The following is a 17,504-nucleotide window of genomic DNA, read 5'->3' as shown; positions in this document are numbered from 1 at the left end:
AAGCAACAGCTACACTTATTTTTTGTAAGCAGTGAGCTGATGCCTTAGATGTTTATTAGAATTTGCCTTCCATGAATCTTCTATAATTGGCTAAATATTATGGTTCTCTCCCAAGAGGTACTGTATCTTAGCTTGTGTTTCATCTAGAAATATCACAGAAAAAACTACCTTAGTGATGAGGTGATACTAGTATTTAGGATCCTTCCTGGAAAAAGTAAACCTCTGCTATATCTCACATTTGAATTTGCGAAGTGAGTGAGGATTCAAGCTGGCTCATTCTAAGAACTTGGCCTATTCATTTTGTTGCTGTGAGCTGTAAGTCAGTATTTTATTGTTTTCTGAGCTCCCACATTTTGGAACTAACCTCTTCTGGCCACAAAGTACAGGGGGAAAAAAAAGGCACTTTTCAGTGCTGTGTTCTAATGGGTTAGAAATGAGGCTGAGAATTGGGATTTCATGGCTTTTGCTGATGCACTGCAACCTTCAGCAAGTAATTAATTTCTTTTGAGTTTCAGTTTCTTTGGATATGAACTAGGAGAACATGCTTTTGTCATACCTGATATAGATACATAAGGTTTAACTTTTACACAGCACTCAAAATATATAATAAAATCAGTGGAAGCATGGTCTTGCATCTGGTTCCACGCTGAAGAATGGTGTTAGGTGTAATCTTCCTGGCAGCAGGGTAGTTTGGGAGATGCTGGCTTTTCTCTTTCACCTGGTAGCCTGTTGGCATCTCGACTAGGAAATAGAGGCTGAGTATGAGCACATGCTCTAAATGTGAATCTTCCAGTTCTCAGATGATGGGAAGTGGTTTAGTACAGAGAAGGAAAACTTTCTGTGGTGGGGGGCCCTGAGATTTTTTTTTTGCCTCAGTCTGGTCCTGTTGATACCTTCTGTCCGTTGTGACACTGTGGATGCTGAACATGATAGTCAAGGTTCTGGGGGAATTGTGTGCAGGAGGCTTATTCCTGCTTCTCAATGCTCTTAAGTCTGCAATAATGGGGAAGGGTGCAGAGGGATCCCTGCAGGCTACTGCTCAAAGCTAGTATGCTAACTTTAGGGTATATACATCCTTCTGTTCATCTTCTTTCACTGGCATTGTGACTTGGAAGTCGAATTAATTTAATTGAAAAAATATAATTTAAAATAAGACAATCTTTTTTAAAATAATACAATTAAAAGGAAGCCATTTTGCCAGAATTTGTGCAAACATTCATAGTCTAGTTTTCAACACATTTTATATATATGAAAACTGGATTAGTCCTTCCTCTGTGGCATTGCAGGTGACTACCATTTCAGTTTTTCTGTCTCATAGTTCTTTCTTTCATTAGCGCTGAAACTCTGCAGGTCTTGCATCCCAACATTTTTTAAAGTGTCAGGGAGTACGTTTAGAAGACTGATAGAAGTGCTGCTTTTCTGTGGGAGGCATCTGGTTTTGCAGAAGTAGGAATGTATTCTTTTGGAAATGTTATTAATGTTAATAAATGTTAGTAATATGAAATATTGGTAAGAATTTTAAATACCATAATTTGGAGTCTTTCCAGGAGATGCTGGGTATCTTCTGTGGTCTTTTGCATTTACCTAAATAACCTTAGTAACTGTTGCTATCAATTTCCATAGCTGCTCCATGACAGGAAGCAGAGATATTTCATATGACACCAGTATTTCACTAATTTACAATTATTCTTTGCTGGTTTTCAACATTTTTGGTTGTTTCCTGAACATGCTGTGTTCTTAGATGAGTAGGATGACCAACCTCTAATGTGCTGCTCTTAACTCAAAGGTTGTTTCTGGATCTTCAACAGTTTTGTGCGCACTGGCAGCTTAGTCTTTGTTTTCACTTTAGAATAGTGGGACTCAGCAGTACAATCACACCACCATCATCATATTAGGATTTTGATTCTGTTCATGAGTCATTTGTCCCTTTGTTTCTTTGTTTGCCTTCTTTTTGTTTGATTCCTTTCTTTTATAACCCAAATAATGGACAGTATGAAAAATCATGTGGGTAGAGTATTCCTTTTCTTCCTCTAATCCTAACTACAAAGCAGTTCTTTATATTAACAAATCTGACTGAAATAAAAATGTGTCAAAAAACTGTGAAATTGCACCATCCAAAATCTTGCCCATTGTTTCTTTCCTCAACTGCATTCTGCAGTTTTAGGCAAACTGGAATTCGAAAAAAACATGATCTGTTATCACATCAGAGAAATCACGTGGTTTTTTGAGCAAAGAAAGGCTCTTTTTGAACTTCAATCTGTTGTTGAAGAACTCAGATAAAGAATAATTACAGTATAAAATTCACTCCATCGCAGTTGAATGTGATCTTTTACAAAACTGTCTTACCAAGTTTGCAAACAACCTCAAATTGTTAGTAGTCATGTGTAGATTAGATTTGAAATCAAACAAGGACAAGCCAAACAAGTAAATTATTTTTCGTGTATTCTTGTTTGTGTTGACTATAGATGTATACAATTGTGGAGATTTGTTTTCTAGAAACAAACCAAATATTGTTACTTTGATAGCAGCTGGCTCACAAGCCATGTTTTCTGTTCCTCTGTAGGTGGTCTCCATCACTGCAGCGTGCAAGTTCCTTGCAGGCATTTATGAAATTGTGTGTGACACCGTCAGATACTGATGCTAGAGTCCTGTGGCTCCCACTTCACTCAGAGGGAATTGATGTGAAAAGATGTTAAGTGATTTGAACAAGACTGCTTAGGCAATCTGTGAAGCAGTCTTTACATTTAATTATCATTATTAACTATTGTGTTTTAAAAAGCTGCTTTGTGGATAATAACTTAAATATTCAGTTTTCATCTTAAATTTATTTTCTTGTTCTGTCTATCCCTTACTTCCTGTGAAAGGACAGTAGAGTCCAATCTGGACTCTATTCCAAGTCCAAGAGTTGTTGTGTAGATAAACTCCACTAATAGTTTGCATAGACAAGAAATAAATTCTTAATTCCTATTGTTAGGTGCCTTTCAAATAGTATCTAGCACATACCAGATGTCTGCAGCTACTGGAGTGCCGTGGAGTGGCAGAAAATCACCATGCCATTCCTTTCTTGTTCTTAATTCAGTAGGTCTGTGCAGTCTGTGATGAAAAGACAAAACTTGCAGTCCTGAGTTTTCATTCTAAATCCAGGTTTTGATGATCAACGACAGGATGCTAAAAATACACCTAAATGTCTCAGTGGTTTTGAAATTGAGTTTCTGAAAAAGCATTGTACCTGTGGTAAAAGGTATAGTGTGAAGTTCCAGAGAAATGAGCTGTGAATTGCAGCTGTGGTGGAAATTGATCCTGTCTGTCATTCTGTGCTCCATATTCTCAGGAAAACAGAGTGGAGCAGAAAAGGAGCCAAGATCACCGATTAAATGGGATGCTAAAGTGCCAGGGGCTAGAACCGGGCTTGCTGGTCCCTCAGGTCAGAGCTGCAACTGTCAGAATTCACTGCCTGATTCCCTGCTGAAGCTGGCAGAAGGAGAGCAGTAGGAAAAATGCTGCAGGCACCAGCAGGGGAATGGGTAAGAACTACCTGGCTAAGCTTCAGGCTTGACAGGCAGTGTGGTCCTTTGGGAGGACAACCTCTTCTCTTACGAATTGGGAGGCCTCATTTTCCCCATTTGCTTCATGATTTGTGCCAGTAAGGCGTAAGAAAATAGCTGGAGTACTGAGGAGCAACAGGGGCTCAGTTCACTCGGAAAACTGCAGTGGGTGGAGAGGTGTAACCTCTGCAGGTGGGCGTTTACCAAGTAAGGAGGAGGCAAGGGCTCAGCAAAGAGCTCTCGTGCTGTGAAGTACATATGTTGTAATACAGTCGGTATGGTGTGTTAAGCTCCTTATTCTTTTTCTGCTCTAAAAGGTGTGATTTCAGCTGTGATCAGCATTGTGAAATGACACCTCTCTGTTTAGCTGTCACCTACCTTACGTGGTGCAAGGTACGAAGAGCAGACCGTGGCTGGGATGACAGCCTTCCACTACCGCAGGGACAGTTAGCGCAAGTTTCACGGGCACAATAGCAGCATCTCTGAGGGATGCCTACTTTTTCACTCATTGGGAACTCACCATGGGAAAGTGATAAATCCTGTAGAAAATAAAATCAACTAAATGAAGTCATCATGCTGTAAAAATTAATTAGCTTTCCCTTTTAAATCATAGTCATTAGCTGTCATTCTTTTAGTGCTGCTTAACAGTTTTCTTTCCCAAAGTATCCTGTGTCCTTGCTGGGGAAAAGCATATACCTTCCAGTGCATTGGAAGTGATGTACTGTGCTCTCAGAACCATATTGCATTAAAGATAGATAGATAGATAGATAGATAGATAGATAATTAGAACTTGTTTTCTCATTGTTAGGGTGGTCAATTGGAATAGGTTGCCCAGAGAGGTGTTGGGAATGACCATCCCTAGAGGTGCTTAAGAGGCATCTGGATCTGGCACTGGGTGATATGGTTTAGTAGTTTAGAGGTTACAGTGACAGTGCCATGTTGACAGGTGGACTTGATGATCTTAAAGATCTCTTCCAATCTTGATGATTCTGTGATTCTATTCTATGAAATACTTCCTCTGGTGTATACAGTGGTACCTCCAGAGAAGTTTGGTACTAACTTGATCAAATGGACACTTCCTTTTCTATCTTTTGTTACACTAACTGCTATTTTTCAGGGCTGTTTTGAGCCATATGGCTTTTTTTAATCCCAAAATTTTGTTGTTGCCTTAGCCTTTTTTTTTCTGGTTTAAAGTAGCACTGTTAAAACCCTCATTAATGAGAGGGTTCATTAGGGCCCTATTAGTTGCATAATCTCTGAATGAATGGTAGGAAAAATAGATAGGAGCTGTGTACCTATCTGATGCTATGGGTTACAGAGTCAAGTCAGGAGCCAAAGCAACCAGGGTATTCGCCTTGTCCAATGAGCTTTGTCCTGTGAACTTCAGGGGAAGTTGTATTGTCTCCATCCTTTACAATCTAAACTCTTTTTTCGCTTGTCTGCTTTGTTGGAGGTGAAAATGTATCTGTCATTCTCACAGATTGAACTTGAGGGCTAACTTGTACTTTTTATTAAAGTAACATGACATAAGAATACCTTCCTTCTGGGCAGAAATCTTGGATAGGTTTTTATCCAGATATTTTGTACAGCCACTCAGTTTCAGTTTTAAAATGCTATGAATTAGTTTTATGTCTATAATAAAATGATTTCTCAGCTCCCCTGTGAATTTTCTGATGTGCCCACTGTGGAACTATGCAGGCTGTTCCATATTCTTGCAGCCAGGAGCTTTTTTCAATTGTTTAATGTTGTATGTCAGGGTCACCTCAATTTTGTTGGTTTTCTATTTCTATTCAGCCCATTCAGATACAATTACAGTTACACAATGCCTCTCAAATGTCCTTTGCTATTCATCATCTCATCTAAAAGAAAAAATTCTTAGAAACTGAAATGAAATTAAAAAAACAAAACAGGAAAATCATTTTCCGTGAAGTTTATGTCTGAACTACACAGAAGTAAATGTTTAGGAAGTTACGGAGTCTGTATGCCAGTCCTTGAGATTTGATTCATATTAATTTTAATTGTTGTAGCAGTAGAAATGTGTCAAAGCCCCCAGATGCCAGAATTCTTAGCTGAGATGCCTGAGCATGGAAGCAGATAAATGGCTTTACAGCAATTTATTCTTGCTGGGGACATTTTTGCCTCTCAGTCAAGTCACTAGAAAGAAGACTGGAATTAGAAGTCGGTTTGTTTTGCCTTATTCTCACCAATTGCCAAATATTCTGTACTGGTGATCAACATTGTATGACAGTGAAAATGAATTGTAAAAAATTTTAAAAAGCAGCTGGATGATTTGAAAGGGGGAAAAAATACCCTGCTTTGTAGATGATAGAACAAGCAATTTCTTAACACCTTTTCTTCAAGGAGCTGAGATGAATAACATCTTTGAACAAATATTTCATGCATGCAGGGATTACATTAGAAAGTAAGAAGATGAAATCCTGTGTAAATTGTTTAGAACATTCCCAGTGAAGACATGTTGATTAACAAACATAAAAGGGGGAAGATGCATATTAATTTGTTTACGTGTAAGAGGCTTCTAACTCATTAAAAGTCTTCTAAGTGTTTAACTAGTGAAGCAATGGATAAAACCTGACATTGTCTTTAATCTTTTTGAGGACTCAAATATGAAAAAACACAGATTATTGCTAAATATGTATAATAGCTTTGTTAATGACAGTGTTTTGAAAATGGGGGGGGGGGTGTCAGCTCAGTGGTTCTGCTGTAATATGGTGGAAATTTTAATTCACTCTGCTATCACAATTGCTGTGACCAGTAGGATTGAAGAAAATCTAACTTCATCAACCACAGTCTTTGGTGCTTGTGTATAGATTTTGATCGTTTTGATTGATGACTCGTTTTCAACTGGGAGATCTCTGGAAAGGCACAGATGCAGGAGAATATCTTGTTTATTTTGTATCTTTGCTAAACCACTACAACAAACTGAGGTATTTGCACTAGTAACAGCTAATGTTTTTGTGGGAAAAAACCCTATGGTCTATTTTAAAGAAATTGGAATATTAACGTAATGTCCTAGACAAATAGAGATTGAGCAATTGCATTCAGTCTAACTTAAAAACAAATGAATAAGAAATAGCTGAAGAACCATCTAGCCTTTGTATAAACAGTCCTGCAAGAAAATTAACATGTATTTGCAAGTTTTCTCTGAAATCACATTTTCTTTTTAGATCTTGTTCTGTGCAGGTTTTTGCTCTAAAAGTGTTAACACAAATAATTTGTGCGAAAGAAATTGGACATGCTTACTTTTTCCATGCAACAGGTAAAAAAGTGTCATTTCAACTGTACCATGCAATTTGAGTCGAAGAATAAAAACTTTATTTAGTGTTTTGCTTGCTCTTCATTTTTCATCAAAGACAATTCTCACTCTTTTCTCCATTTTTCCCCATTTTTTCAGAGCCTATACTTCTATTATACTGTGATTCTATAAAGCATTGGATTTCTGTTTCTGCTTATCTGTCATATTTGTAGAACTGTATAACCTCTTACTTGGCACATCACTGTTATAATCTGAATAAGTAATAACAGCAGAATTATGTTGGTAATTTTGCAGATCCCATGCGTGGGCCACAAAGACTGGAGGTTGTGGAGATCAAATCTAGACAGATCACTGTTTGCTGGGAGCCATTTGGATATAATGTCACACGTTGCCATCGGTACAACCTCACAGTGCATTACCGCTACCAGGCTGGAGGGCAGGAGCAAGTGAGAGAGGAAGTCAGCTGGGATACAGAAAGTTCACATCCCCAGCACACAATTACTAATCTATCACCATACACAAATGTCAGCATCAAATTAGTATTGATGAATCCTGAAGGACGGAAAGAAAGCCAAGAACTTGTAGTGCAAACTGATGAAGATGGTGAGTTGTTGTATTTACATATATATGGTACACAACCTGATAGCATAATTTTCTATGTAAGTGCACATTCTGCTTTCACTAAAATTTGTAACAGGTTTTCCACCAACTTCACCAATTTTGATGAAGCTCCATTGTTACAGTGATCTTTCACATAACCTATAACATCCCACATAGTTAATCACTTCATCATTAAACTTGTAACTTCTGATTGGTCTATGTTCTGCCTCTCTAAAGTTCCAGTATCTGTTTGAAGAAATTTCAGGTGATTTTCAGCAGTATCCTCATGTAAGCTCCTCTGCTGAGTGATGTGCTCAGCACTAAATATTTGTTCTTGATTTGTGGTTTCAGTTTCTCTGTCTTTGGCTTTCTAACCACTGGACACTGTTAGTTGCTTATTCACACTATATTTCATATACAGGCATTTAAATATACAGATAGTCCCTTCCTTTTAATAATTTTCAACTCACATGGGGTTTTCATGTCTCTTTTTTTTAAACTTGTTTCATTTTGAGTAATAATAAATATAGTAAGTAATAAATAATGTAATTTGCTAATGTCTTTTCTGAGCAGAGACAGTAGGATTGGGTAATGTGTCTCTTCAATGCTCTAATAATATTGCATGAAAAGGTTATACCATCCTCCCAAGTCTTCTGTGATATTATTTTGATTACACATGCAGAGAGTTTATTGGAGGTCTCTTGGCTACAATACCAAAATGGGACTTCCTTGTTGAATTGGTCATGCACCAGGAATCAGTTTCACCTTTCCAGAATACTCTGTGCTGATATATAGCCCCTTAGTTCCCTCTACAAGTGTACCTTAGTTTTTTTGACCTTGGTTTTGCTGTTTTAAACGCATACAGTTAAAAGGAACCTTATCAAATGACTGGCATTGCTTTATATAACAGATCTGCCCTCTTTCCATTTTTATCATCTGCAATCTGAACAGGAATGGATTTGTATTTTCTTCCAGATCAATGACAGATTTACTTTAAACATGTTGGAAATATTTCTAATGAAACCTGCGGCAATGATGAGCTTCTTTTATAATAAATACTTGAAGTCTGTCATTTAAGCTTATTAAATTATTTAATACATGCTGTATTGGTTTTATGTAGTACTAATTTCTAATCAAAATATATGAGGGAATAAATGAAACTATTTAGGAATATATAGCTACTAATGCAACAGATTCAACAAGGCATAGCTAACAAAAAGAAATGTTTAATTAGAATTAATTGTGCTGTCATGCTCTAAATTTAATTCGGTTCAGTTGTAGGATGACAACACTAGAGAGCTTGGGGATGTTTATGTGTTTTATCTAAAGTTTCTTATTCCTGGCCCTCTGGAACTTCATTTTATTTCAGGACCTATTAAAAACTAGCATCCGTGTCTGAGAGAATACCTTGAAAAAAATTACAACTTTTTAGCACATGGTGTACATTCAGTGAAGTATGTAAGTCTGAATGTAAAACAACAGAGTATACTGATCCAAATAATCATCATCATTTTTCAAATCACACAATCATGTTTGTTGCAAGGGACTTTGAGAGCTCATTTAGTCCAACCTTCTGCTCAGAAAAGATCAAGTGATAGCAGATTGCTCAAGGCCTTGTACAGTAGAGTTTGAGTACATCTCTAGGTGACCTCTGCCAGTGTTTGAACCCCTCTTTGTGGCTCAGCTGCTCAGAGTTTGTGACCTTCAGATAATTTGAGAGGTTACCATAGTGATTTGCTCTACTTCCAGCCTATTTACACTGTATTACATTCCTCTTCCTTTACACATAAATCATGAACCTCATGATTCCAAATGAGTTTTGCCAGTTCTCTCCTATTTGGAAACAAGGTTTGGTGCCCAGAATTAAGGTTGCCCTAAAGGTGTCATTTTATCAGTGCACACAGGGCTGGTAAGCCAGTTCAGAAACCATCACCTGTGTCCATGGAGCATCCACTTAGTGGAGCAAAGAACTCTGTGGAGAGCTATGGAGAGGTGACAACAAAGTCTTAAACCTTGTAAACTCCAATACCAACAGCACAGAACAGTAGGAAGTTCTACCAGATGTGTAGAGGAAGTTCCGTACCAGAAGTGTCAACAAGAAGGAGTCACCAAATGTCTTGCTTGCAGATCTTTCTCTTCTTTAACTGTTTGGGTAAATTTCAGTAAGGGATCTGAGAAGTTATTTCAACTACTACAGCAAGGGGCTTTCATCTTCTTTCTGTGGGAAATGTTACATGTATCTTTTTATTGGATTTTCACATGGAGTTTGTGGAAAAGTGCTAACGCCTTGATGCCTGTTGCTTCACAACAGTCCTCTGTTCATTTTTCAGGATTTTTTTTTCGCATTACTTTGCCAGTGTTGTTACAAAATAAAATCCCAGATACAAGTCCATGTGCTGTTTACACGTCTCCTCTGAAAATTGCATTGTCTTGGGGATAAAGCAATGGTTGCAGAGCAAACAGGCAACACAAGTAGATACCTGAGAGCAGTTGACAAACCTTGCATCAGAACCTTCTGACATCCCTGACTCTTCACGGGTCTTTCTTCCACATTAAGAGACTTCAAGAAAAATTAGTAATGTCAGAGTTTTAGTTTAACTGTTTCACACTTTCCTTATGTCCATCCCGTTGTAGGTCTTCAGCCCTAATGTGAGCGTTGCTGTTCTATGCAATATGTGGCTCGTCTTTCCAAGATAACTTTTCTAGTTCAGTCTTCTGAAACTATACCTTGTTATTTCAGTGCCTGTCCATTTTCATATATGAATGTTTAATATGTTTTCCACTTCCAGAAGTAACGCTGTTGATAAGTAGGTATCACAAGTAGATTTTATTTGCAAAAATTTCTGTTTGAGATATCCCCTAGTTCCTTATACAAAGCTGATTTGTCCTTTTTTTTAATTATCAATAGAGGTTTGCAGGAAATTTGTGGTGCTCACTAATTTGTTCTTACACTGAAGGTGACACATAACAGCACTGTCCTGTTAAATAAATCATTCCCCTCCTGAGCTACCCTGGCCTTTGCTTCAGTCTTTGGGGAAATTATGGTGGGGTGGTTTTTATGCCTCAGCAGTACAAATATTTAAACAGAACATGTCCGTCTGAAATTTTCCTTAAAACCACTTTGTTGTTTTTTTTTTTCCCAATCTTTTAGTCCCGAGTGCTGTGCCACTTGAATCCATTCAAGGGAGTACCTTTGAAGAGAAGATTTTTCTTCAGTGGAGAGAACCAGCGCAAACATATGGTGTGATTACTTTGTATGAGGTATCTAGAAATTTGCCACATTTTATGTCTAGTTTTGTTTTTCCAAAATGCATAACCATAAGAAAGTTAATATGTTTTTACAGTCTATGTAAAATTAACTTCATTTTAAAAACAGTAACCATTTAAAAGTAAATACAATGTAGAAGTGAATTACGCAGGACCCAGAATGTCCTTGAGTTACCAGCTTTAAGAAAACTGATAACATGATACAACATTCTATCTAGTACTCTAGATCAAATATTTAAAAGATTGAAAGGCAGATCTTAGCAAATTCATTAAAAAATAAGAGACATAAGACAGTGGTTGCGGTCAACATCACATTTAGATAGGAGTCATTACAGGAAGTTTACTCTAATAGAAACAAGCAGGCATAATTTAAAAAAATCTAATTTTTTTAAATGCAAATTCAAAAAAATTATATGTTGTTAGATGTCTAAAAATTACTTCTTTTCCTCCTGTGGAACCTTTGCATGAATACCTCTTAGGAAAATTGACAAAAGACTGCACAGATTAAACTGTCAGACAGTAATCACTGTTAAGCTTCTTACCTGACCTTACTACAAAATTGGTATTGAAATGCTTTGTTTAAAAAAACCCCACCTAAATGAGATACGGTGTAAAAGAACAGTTAAATTGAATGGTAACCTATTGATACTGTTTTGAAAACTACTTTATTGTAAGAGGATAAAGTGTTATGAAAAAGTATGAATTGATTTTTTGTTAAGCTAACAACTTTCTAGCTAGTTTGACAGTTGCCTTTATTCAGGAATCAGAATGGCTTAGTTAAGTGTTAATGGTGTTACTGTTGCTAGGTTAGTGTACATAGAAGCACACAGTGGTATATCCCATTTCTACTGAGGAACATCCCTGCATGTCTAATTCCATTGCTGAGGAGTACACCCACTGTACCCAGGCAGTTCATCCTTAAATGTATGCTCACACATAACTCCATCAGGTGTATTGGGACAGGTGTATTCAGAGATGTATTCAGAGCTTGACCTGAGTTCTGCATGATCCATGGAAGAACTTACTTCACTGTGGAACATCGGCCCCTTAGCTATCTAATAACTAAACACTGCAAAAATTTTGTAAGAATCTAACATAGACGGCGGAATCTGTATTTAAAACCTAGTTGTGGTGGTAGTTGACTAACCTGTGTTTTAAAATCTATAAAAAATTGTTATGACCCACAAGCCAACATAACAGCACTTAGCATGAGATACAGAGATTCATGTGAGCAGTATGTTACCTTAATTTCTTTACTGATAAAAAGTTCAGACAGTTGGTAGTTTAATCTTCTGTCATCTGTTAGAATTAGAAGGGATAGTTGGGTGCTTTTTAAGGTGCTTTGAGTTCAGTTTATGGATGAGGATTTGTAGAGGATATGCCTATATCTACTGAAATAAGGTCGGGGTTTATCTAAATGGTATGAAAGTTTTTATTACTAATTTTCAGCACTTCATTGATGTTATATTAGATGGTTCATATAAAAATCAATTTTCATTAAGTCAGCAGTTTTAGGAAATTGCAAGTGTTTAAGGTATGTAACACCAACACTTGGATGTGTCTATGTACTGTATTATGGGTCTTCTTAATTAAAGTGATATTGAATAAGTATAGCAAAAAGAATGTCAATTACCACTTTTAATAATAAGGGGTTTGGAATTATTTGTGTAAAAATGAAACTTTAAAAGCAAAGAGGAGGGGTGAATCATTTTCACTTTTCTAATTTTTTAAATGTCTTTCATATTTTAAAATTCTCATTACAGTGCACAGAAATCAGTAATTAATAGAAGAAGTCTGGATCAAGTTTTACTGTGAACTTACATTAACATTTCTAATGAAAACTAAAAAAACTGTTTGAATCAAGGAAGGAACTGAGGATACAATATACACTGCATATATTACTTAACATTTATCTTTTCTTTCCTCCAAATGAGAATCTGACCTAGGTACAATATAATAACCTGAAAAAATCCAAATTAGCAATTTTAATAGCTAAGCTTCAGACTAAAATAGAAGCTTTACCCAATTTCTGAAAAATTTGCCTTAAGCTGCCCTTATCATTTTTTACAGATAACCTTATTCAGGGCAAAGTGTAATTACAGTGAAGTCAGCTGGAACTTGGGGTTTACACCCCCCCTTATTTACTTCTCAGTTTTTACCTGTTTGTTTTGGTTTTGTTACTGGTGCTGATCAAAACCAACAAGTAAGATGAATTCAAAATGTGACACTGTTAAAGCCAGCATCTTGAAGGAATTAACGTAAGCCTGAACCCATCCTTTAGAGTTGTAATCCAGCTGCCTCTAAGTCTCTGTATCTATAAAAGTAATAACTCACACGAGTTACGACTCAGTTCCTGTGCTTCTTCGTGGGATTCGGGATTTGAAGAGTGTAAGAGAGTAAGATAGCTTATCATAAAATGTCTGACAGCGCATACATCAGAAGGCTTTACTGGATAAAGATGCAATCTCTGTCCATCTGCTCAAGGCAGTTTATAGCTTTCTTGTTCTTTTGCAGATCACCTACAAAGCAGTCAGTTCCTTTGACCCAGAAATAGATTTATCCAATCAAAGTGGACGAGTCTCAAAGCTAGGAAATGAAACGCACTATCTCTTTTTTGGACTGTATCCTGGCACTACCTACTCTTTTACCATCAGAGCCAGCACAGCTAAAGGCTTCGGACCTCCAATAACAAATCAGTTCACGACTAAAATATCAGGTACTTGATCAAAGAATATTATCATTTCCTTATGATAATGAGTTGGGTGATTCTTTTCTTGTTTACTTCTTTAGAATTTAGCAAGCAGCAAATTGAAAAAGGGAAGAACACGTTCATCCCCATAGATGTCAAAGTGACATATATTACCATATCTGAAGAACTTCCAAGTGCTTAGGTATTAGCTAGTATTTTGAAATTCCTGTTCACAACTGTAACATATCACTCAAGAAACCCCTATGAATTATGTGTTTGCAGCCAGTGCCAGCTGCAGTTGCAATATTTAGCATAGGGTTTTTTTGGATCTGAAGATGAGGGTTTCATTCAGACCTTAGTCAGCCTTGACATGATTCTAAATTAGTACAGTAACAGTGCTGGAAAATCTCCTTAATGAGCCATGAACAATCGAGAGTAGAGCAGAGATGCTGTTCGTGTAGAGCTCGCTTAGAAACTGTAGTTAGCTGCCAGGCTGCCTGTGTTCCTGACAGGCGTGGGGACTGAAGTGGATATGAAACTGTATTAGCCGAGAACATCAGGACTAGTGGTTTTCAGATAACAGCAGCATGACTCTGTCACTTCTGCAGATCCTTGACCAATATTTCAAGCCCTCCCTTGAGGCAGAAGAACACTTCATTGAGGGGATGGAATGTTATTACATCCTCCAGAATGCTTATGTAATTGATGACAAAATGTTTTGCAAAGTTACAGTTGAAATCCCTTTATTCTTCACTTCTCTACAGTCTGCTTCAGAATTAAACTGGCCCCTTAATAAATTGGCCCCTTGATAATATTTATAGAAAATTGCCTTACCTATTTGTGGTCAACTGTGCTTTCCAGAAAGCATTTGTGTACAAAATCTTCTCTTTTACTCTCATTCTGTGTACTTCTTCCCCACCCACCCCTCATTTTCTGTCCTCACTGGAATGAAAAAAACTGACACGTGTCAATCAGAAATAAAATTATTTCTTCTATATTGTTGTAAGAAAGGGCAGTTAATGCAAGGTGGAAATTATTGCCAGTGCAGGTGTTTGTAGAGAAACAAAAATGTTGTTAGTTTTCAGGTTAGACAATTAACTCTGTATGGAACATGAAACATAATCAACACTCATCAGTAAAGATGGAGTTTGTTTTCCATCCCCCTTCCTATACTGAGCAGAAATTTCCTCCGTCAAAAACCAATTTCTGACACAGCAAAACTTTATATGAGTTAGGATGATGAGACCACCCCTTATTAGAATGAGGAATGGGGACTTTTGAGTACAGATGAGAATCTGAACATTTGGGCATAGTACTGGACCTTAAATTGTTGTTTTCTAAAATGATAATGTCACCAACAAAAATTCACTAGTGGGAACAGGCATTGCAGGCATGCTTGAGGGTGAGACCTCCGTGTGGCGAGGTTCTGCGAACTGTCTGGTCTGCACCACACTCTCATTGCTTCCTCTTAGTTACTGTACTAACAAGGAATGTTCATGCCTTGTCCATAGGTAGTTAAAACCAATCTCTGATGAATTTAAAATAGAAGCAAAATGTGTGTATTTTTTAATATACTTGAAAAGTCACGACTGGCATTTTAGCTGTTGAATATGGAACCCTCTTTGCAGTGCTATTGGCTGTGATCTCATTGTCTCACTGGAAAGCTTTGAGGCTCTTTCATGTGGCCAGTGCTCTCCATTTTGGACCGATGTGAAACAGAACTTCTCAGCGTTTCTGGATGAAAGTTTCACTATTTTTTGGAACAGATTAGGTGCAATTTGATCAATTTCCGCATTTTACTTTGTCTAATTCTAGACTGCCTTTTATTCTAAATAACAATCTCTTAATTTCCTAAGTGTTTTGAATAGTACTCTTATATACTGTAAATAGTTGTTGTGTTTTATTTTTATATTATGTGAATATTTCCTGTTTTCTCTGCTTGTTGGTTAGTTCCTTCTTTACGTGTAGGCAGTGTGGAGGAGGAAGAGTCCTAATTTAGACAGGGAAAAATGGAGAAAAGAAAAAGTAGCCAGGACTAAAGGTTATGACTGGGAGAACCACCTGGGACAGGAAGATAGTTTTGGTCTTTGTAGGGACACTAAAATTAGTAAAGAGAGCTAGTAGGGACTTAGGAGTCATAAATTAGGAAAATCAAAAGACTTGCTAAGGTATGGGCAGGAGACTAAGCTTAGACGAGAAATGACAGAGCATTCAAAAAATGTTCAGAGCTCATACAGCTTCTTGGAGATACAGTTCCTATCCGTCCTTGTTTTCAGGATGGTCAGGTTGAGAATGGGACTTTATATGAGCAAGTTCTGGATATTCAAAACTGCAAAATGTGCCTGAACCTTTAAAGTAGTGTGTAATAGTATGACTTTAGTGGGTGCCCAAATTACTTAAAATGATTAGTCTAAATGTTAGTGCCTTATATCCAGGATTGTAAACAGAATAAAACCCTCTGAGCTTACAAGGAGGTTTTTGAAGATTAATTTTTTTATTTGCGAAATATTTCAAAACTGATGAATAGCAATGCAAAGCAGTGGGGATTTTAATGTTTTCACAGAAGACTTAGGAGTTGCGGAGCGCAGTGCAATCCGTAATGCAGTCCTTACTTGGATATGTAGGGCACTATGGATAAAGAGAGAGAATGTCGTTTACCTTTCAAGTAGATGCAGATACTACTGGGAAAATGAAAATTATTCTAAAATACACTTGGTAATAATTTGCTAGAGGTTCATATTACCCGTATGTGAAGCATAATACACTCTATTGGTATGGTGCATGCAAAGTATCCAGTAAGATGAAACTGTATGAATTGAGAAGAACTAAATGAATCTTTGGAAGCATCTTCTAAGGAAAAGATCTTACCCACCAAATGTATTTTCCATTTTAAGCGAGAATTAGTTTAGGGACGTTAATTGCCCAGCATTATTCCTGCAGTCAGAAGAGACCATTGCAATCACCACTTTTTGCTTCTATAGCCTTTAAATTTGTTAATTGTGCATCTTCATTAACAACTGAACAATAAGGATACGGCAGCCTGTCAAATAACCAATTAACTGAGTAGCCTTCTCTCCAATGTAATGATACAAATGTGAGTAGATGATAGCTCTGAAGAAAGTAGGAACAGTAAAAGGCAATAACTGAGGCATCATTTGTTTTAATCACAACTGTAAATCTTTAATGAAGACACAGTTTGCAAAAGTGCTGAGTGAGGCTTCAAACTAAGATGAACTCTCATCTTGGTGGACAATAGACACAGGACAGTTATAGCACTAGTTAAAATTCCAGGAGAAACAGATTCTGAGAATGCATCCTGATACAACTGACATACTGAGAAAGCTGGGCTCAGTTTCAAAATCTATAGTCACTTCAGCATGCACATTTGCAGATGCTGTTCTTAAGATAACTTTTCATTTCCAAGTCATGGATTCTCAATAGTTTCTGCAAACTTACTCACACTAGTATCTGTTTCCTGTCTTGAAATTGGCAGTGAGCTGGTATTTCTTTATTTGGGATTTGTTCTTTATTTTTTTTCCTGAAGTTATTTAACAGTTGTCTCATGCTTGCATTGTAACAGAAAGCATCTTAGACTTGTAGTATATGGTCTTTGTATTTGAAGAAGCCTTTAAAATTCCATATGCAAATAAAGATACAGCTCTTGGAAGAAGAAATACAGGAATAATGATTTATTTGCCTCTTTTCTTATTCTAGCACCGTCTATGCCACCATATGAACTTGAAACACCTTTGAATCAAACTGACAGCACTGTGACAGTCTTGCTGAAACCTGCACAGAGCAGAGGCGCTCCTGTCAGGTACTGGGGGAAAAAAATCTTTATGAAATTAAAAAACAAATTGATTGATTTCTTGAGCGTATTTTCTGGGGATTTTCTACACAGCAATCAGTGTCTAAATTCATGTCTGTATTAGCTCTAATTAAATTAAATAACTGAAGAAAATGAAAGTGCTTTGATGTTGAGTGTTCATGTATTGTTTAAAGGATTTGATCCAGATGCAAGTGGCTTGTTCTTTGAAGATAAGGAACAAAGCCATAGTTCTGTTGTGTGGGTGGCTTCTTTAAGGTAATTGCTTACTACAGTGTTATAAGTTCAAGGGCATATCACATT

At 37.0% G+C, this 17,504-nt stretch overlaps 1 protein-coding gene across 11 annotated transcripts in view; it reads left to right on the top strand.

The window, feature by feature from the left end:
- PTPRM (protein tyrosine phosphatase receptor type M) overlaps positions 1 to 17,504 on the top strand; it is a 453,496-nt gene that overhangs the window by 223,580 nt on the left and 212,412 nt on the right. For all 11 annotated transcript variants that reach the window (XM_039549187.1, XM_039549181.1, XM_039549179.1 and 8 more), the window contains exons 8-11: positions 7,114 to 7,422; positions 10,571 to 10,680; positions 13,201 to 13,402; positions 17,090 to 17,192. In XM_039549187.1, coding sequence (XP_039405121.1) covers positions 7,114 to 7,422; positions 10,571 to 10,680; positions 13,201 to 13,402; positions 17,090 to 17,192 — 724 coding nt within the window. The remainder of the gene's footprint in view (positions 1 to 7,113; positions 7,423 to 10,570; positions 10,681 to 13,200; positions 13,403 to 17,089; positions 17,193 to 17,504) is intronic.

This window comes from Corvus cornix, chromosome 2, assembly GCF_000738735.6.
Source record: "Corvus cornix cornix isolate S_Up_H32 chromosome 2, ASM73873v5, whole genome shotgun sequence".
In the NCBI taxonomy this organism is placed as follows: domain Eukaryota; kingdom Metazoa; phylum Chordata; class Aves; order Passeriformes; family Corvidae; genus Corvus; species Corvus cornix.
The sequence above is the reverse complement of the archived record's forward strand: the minus strand, read 5'-3'. Positions and strand labels throughout refer to the sequence as shown.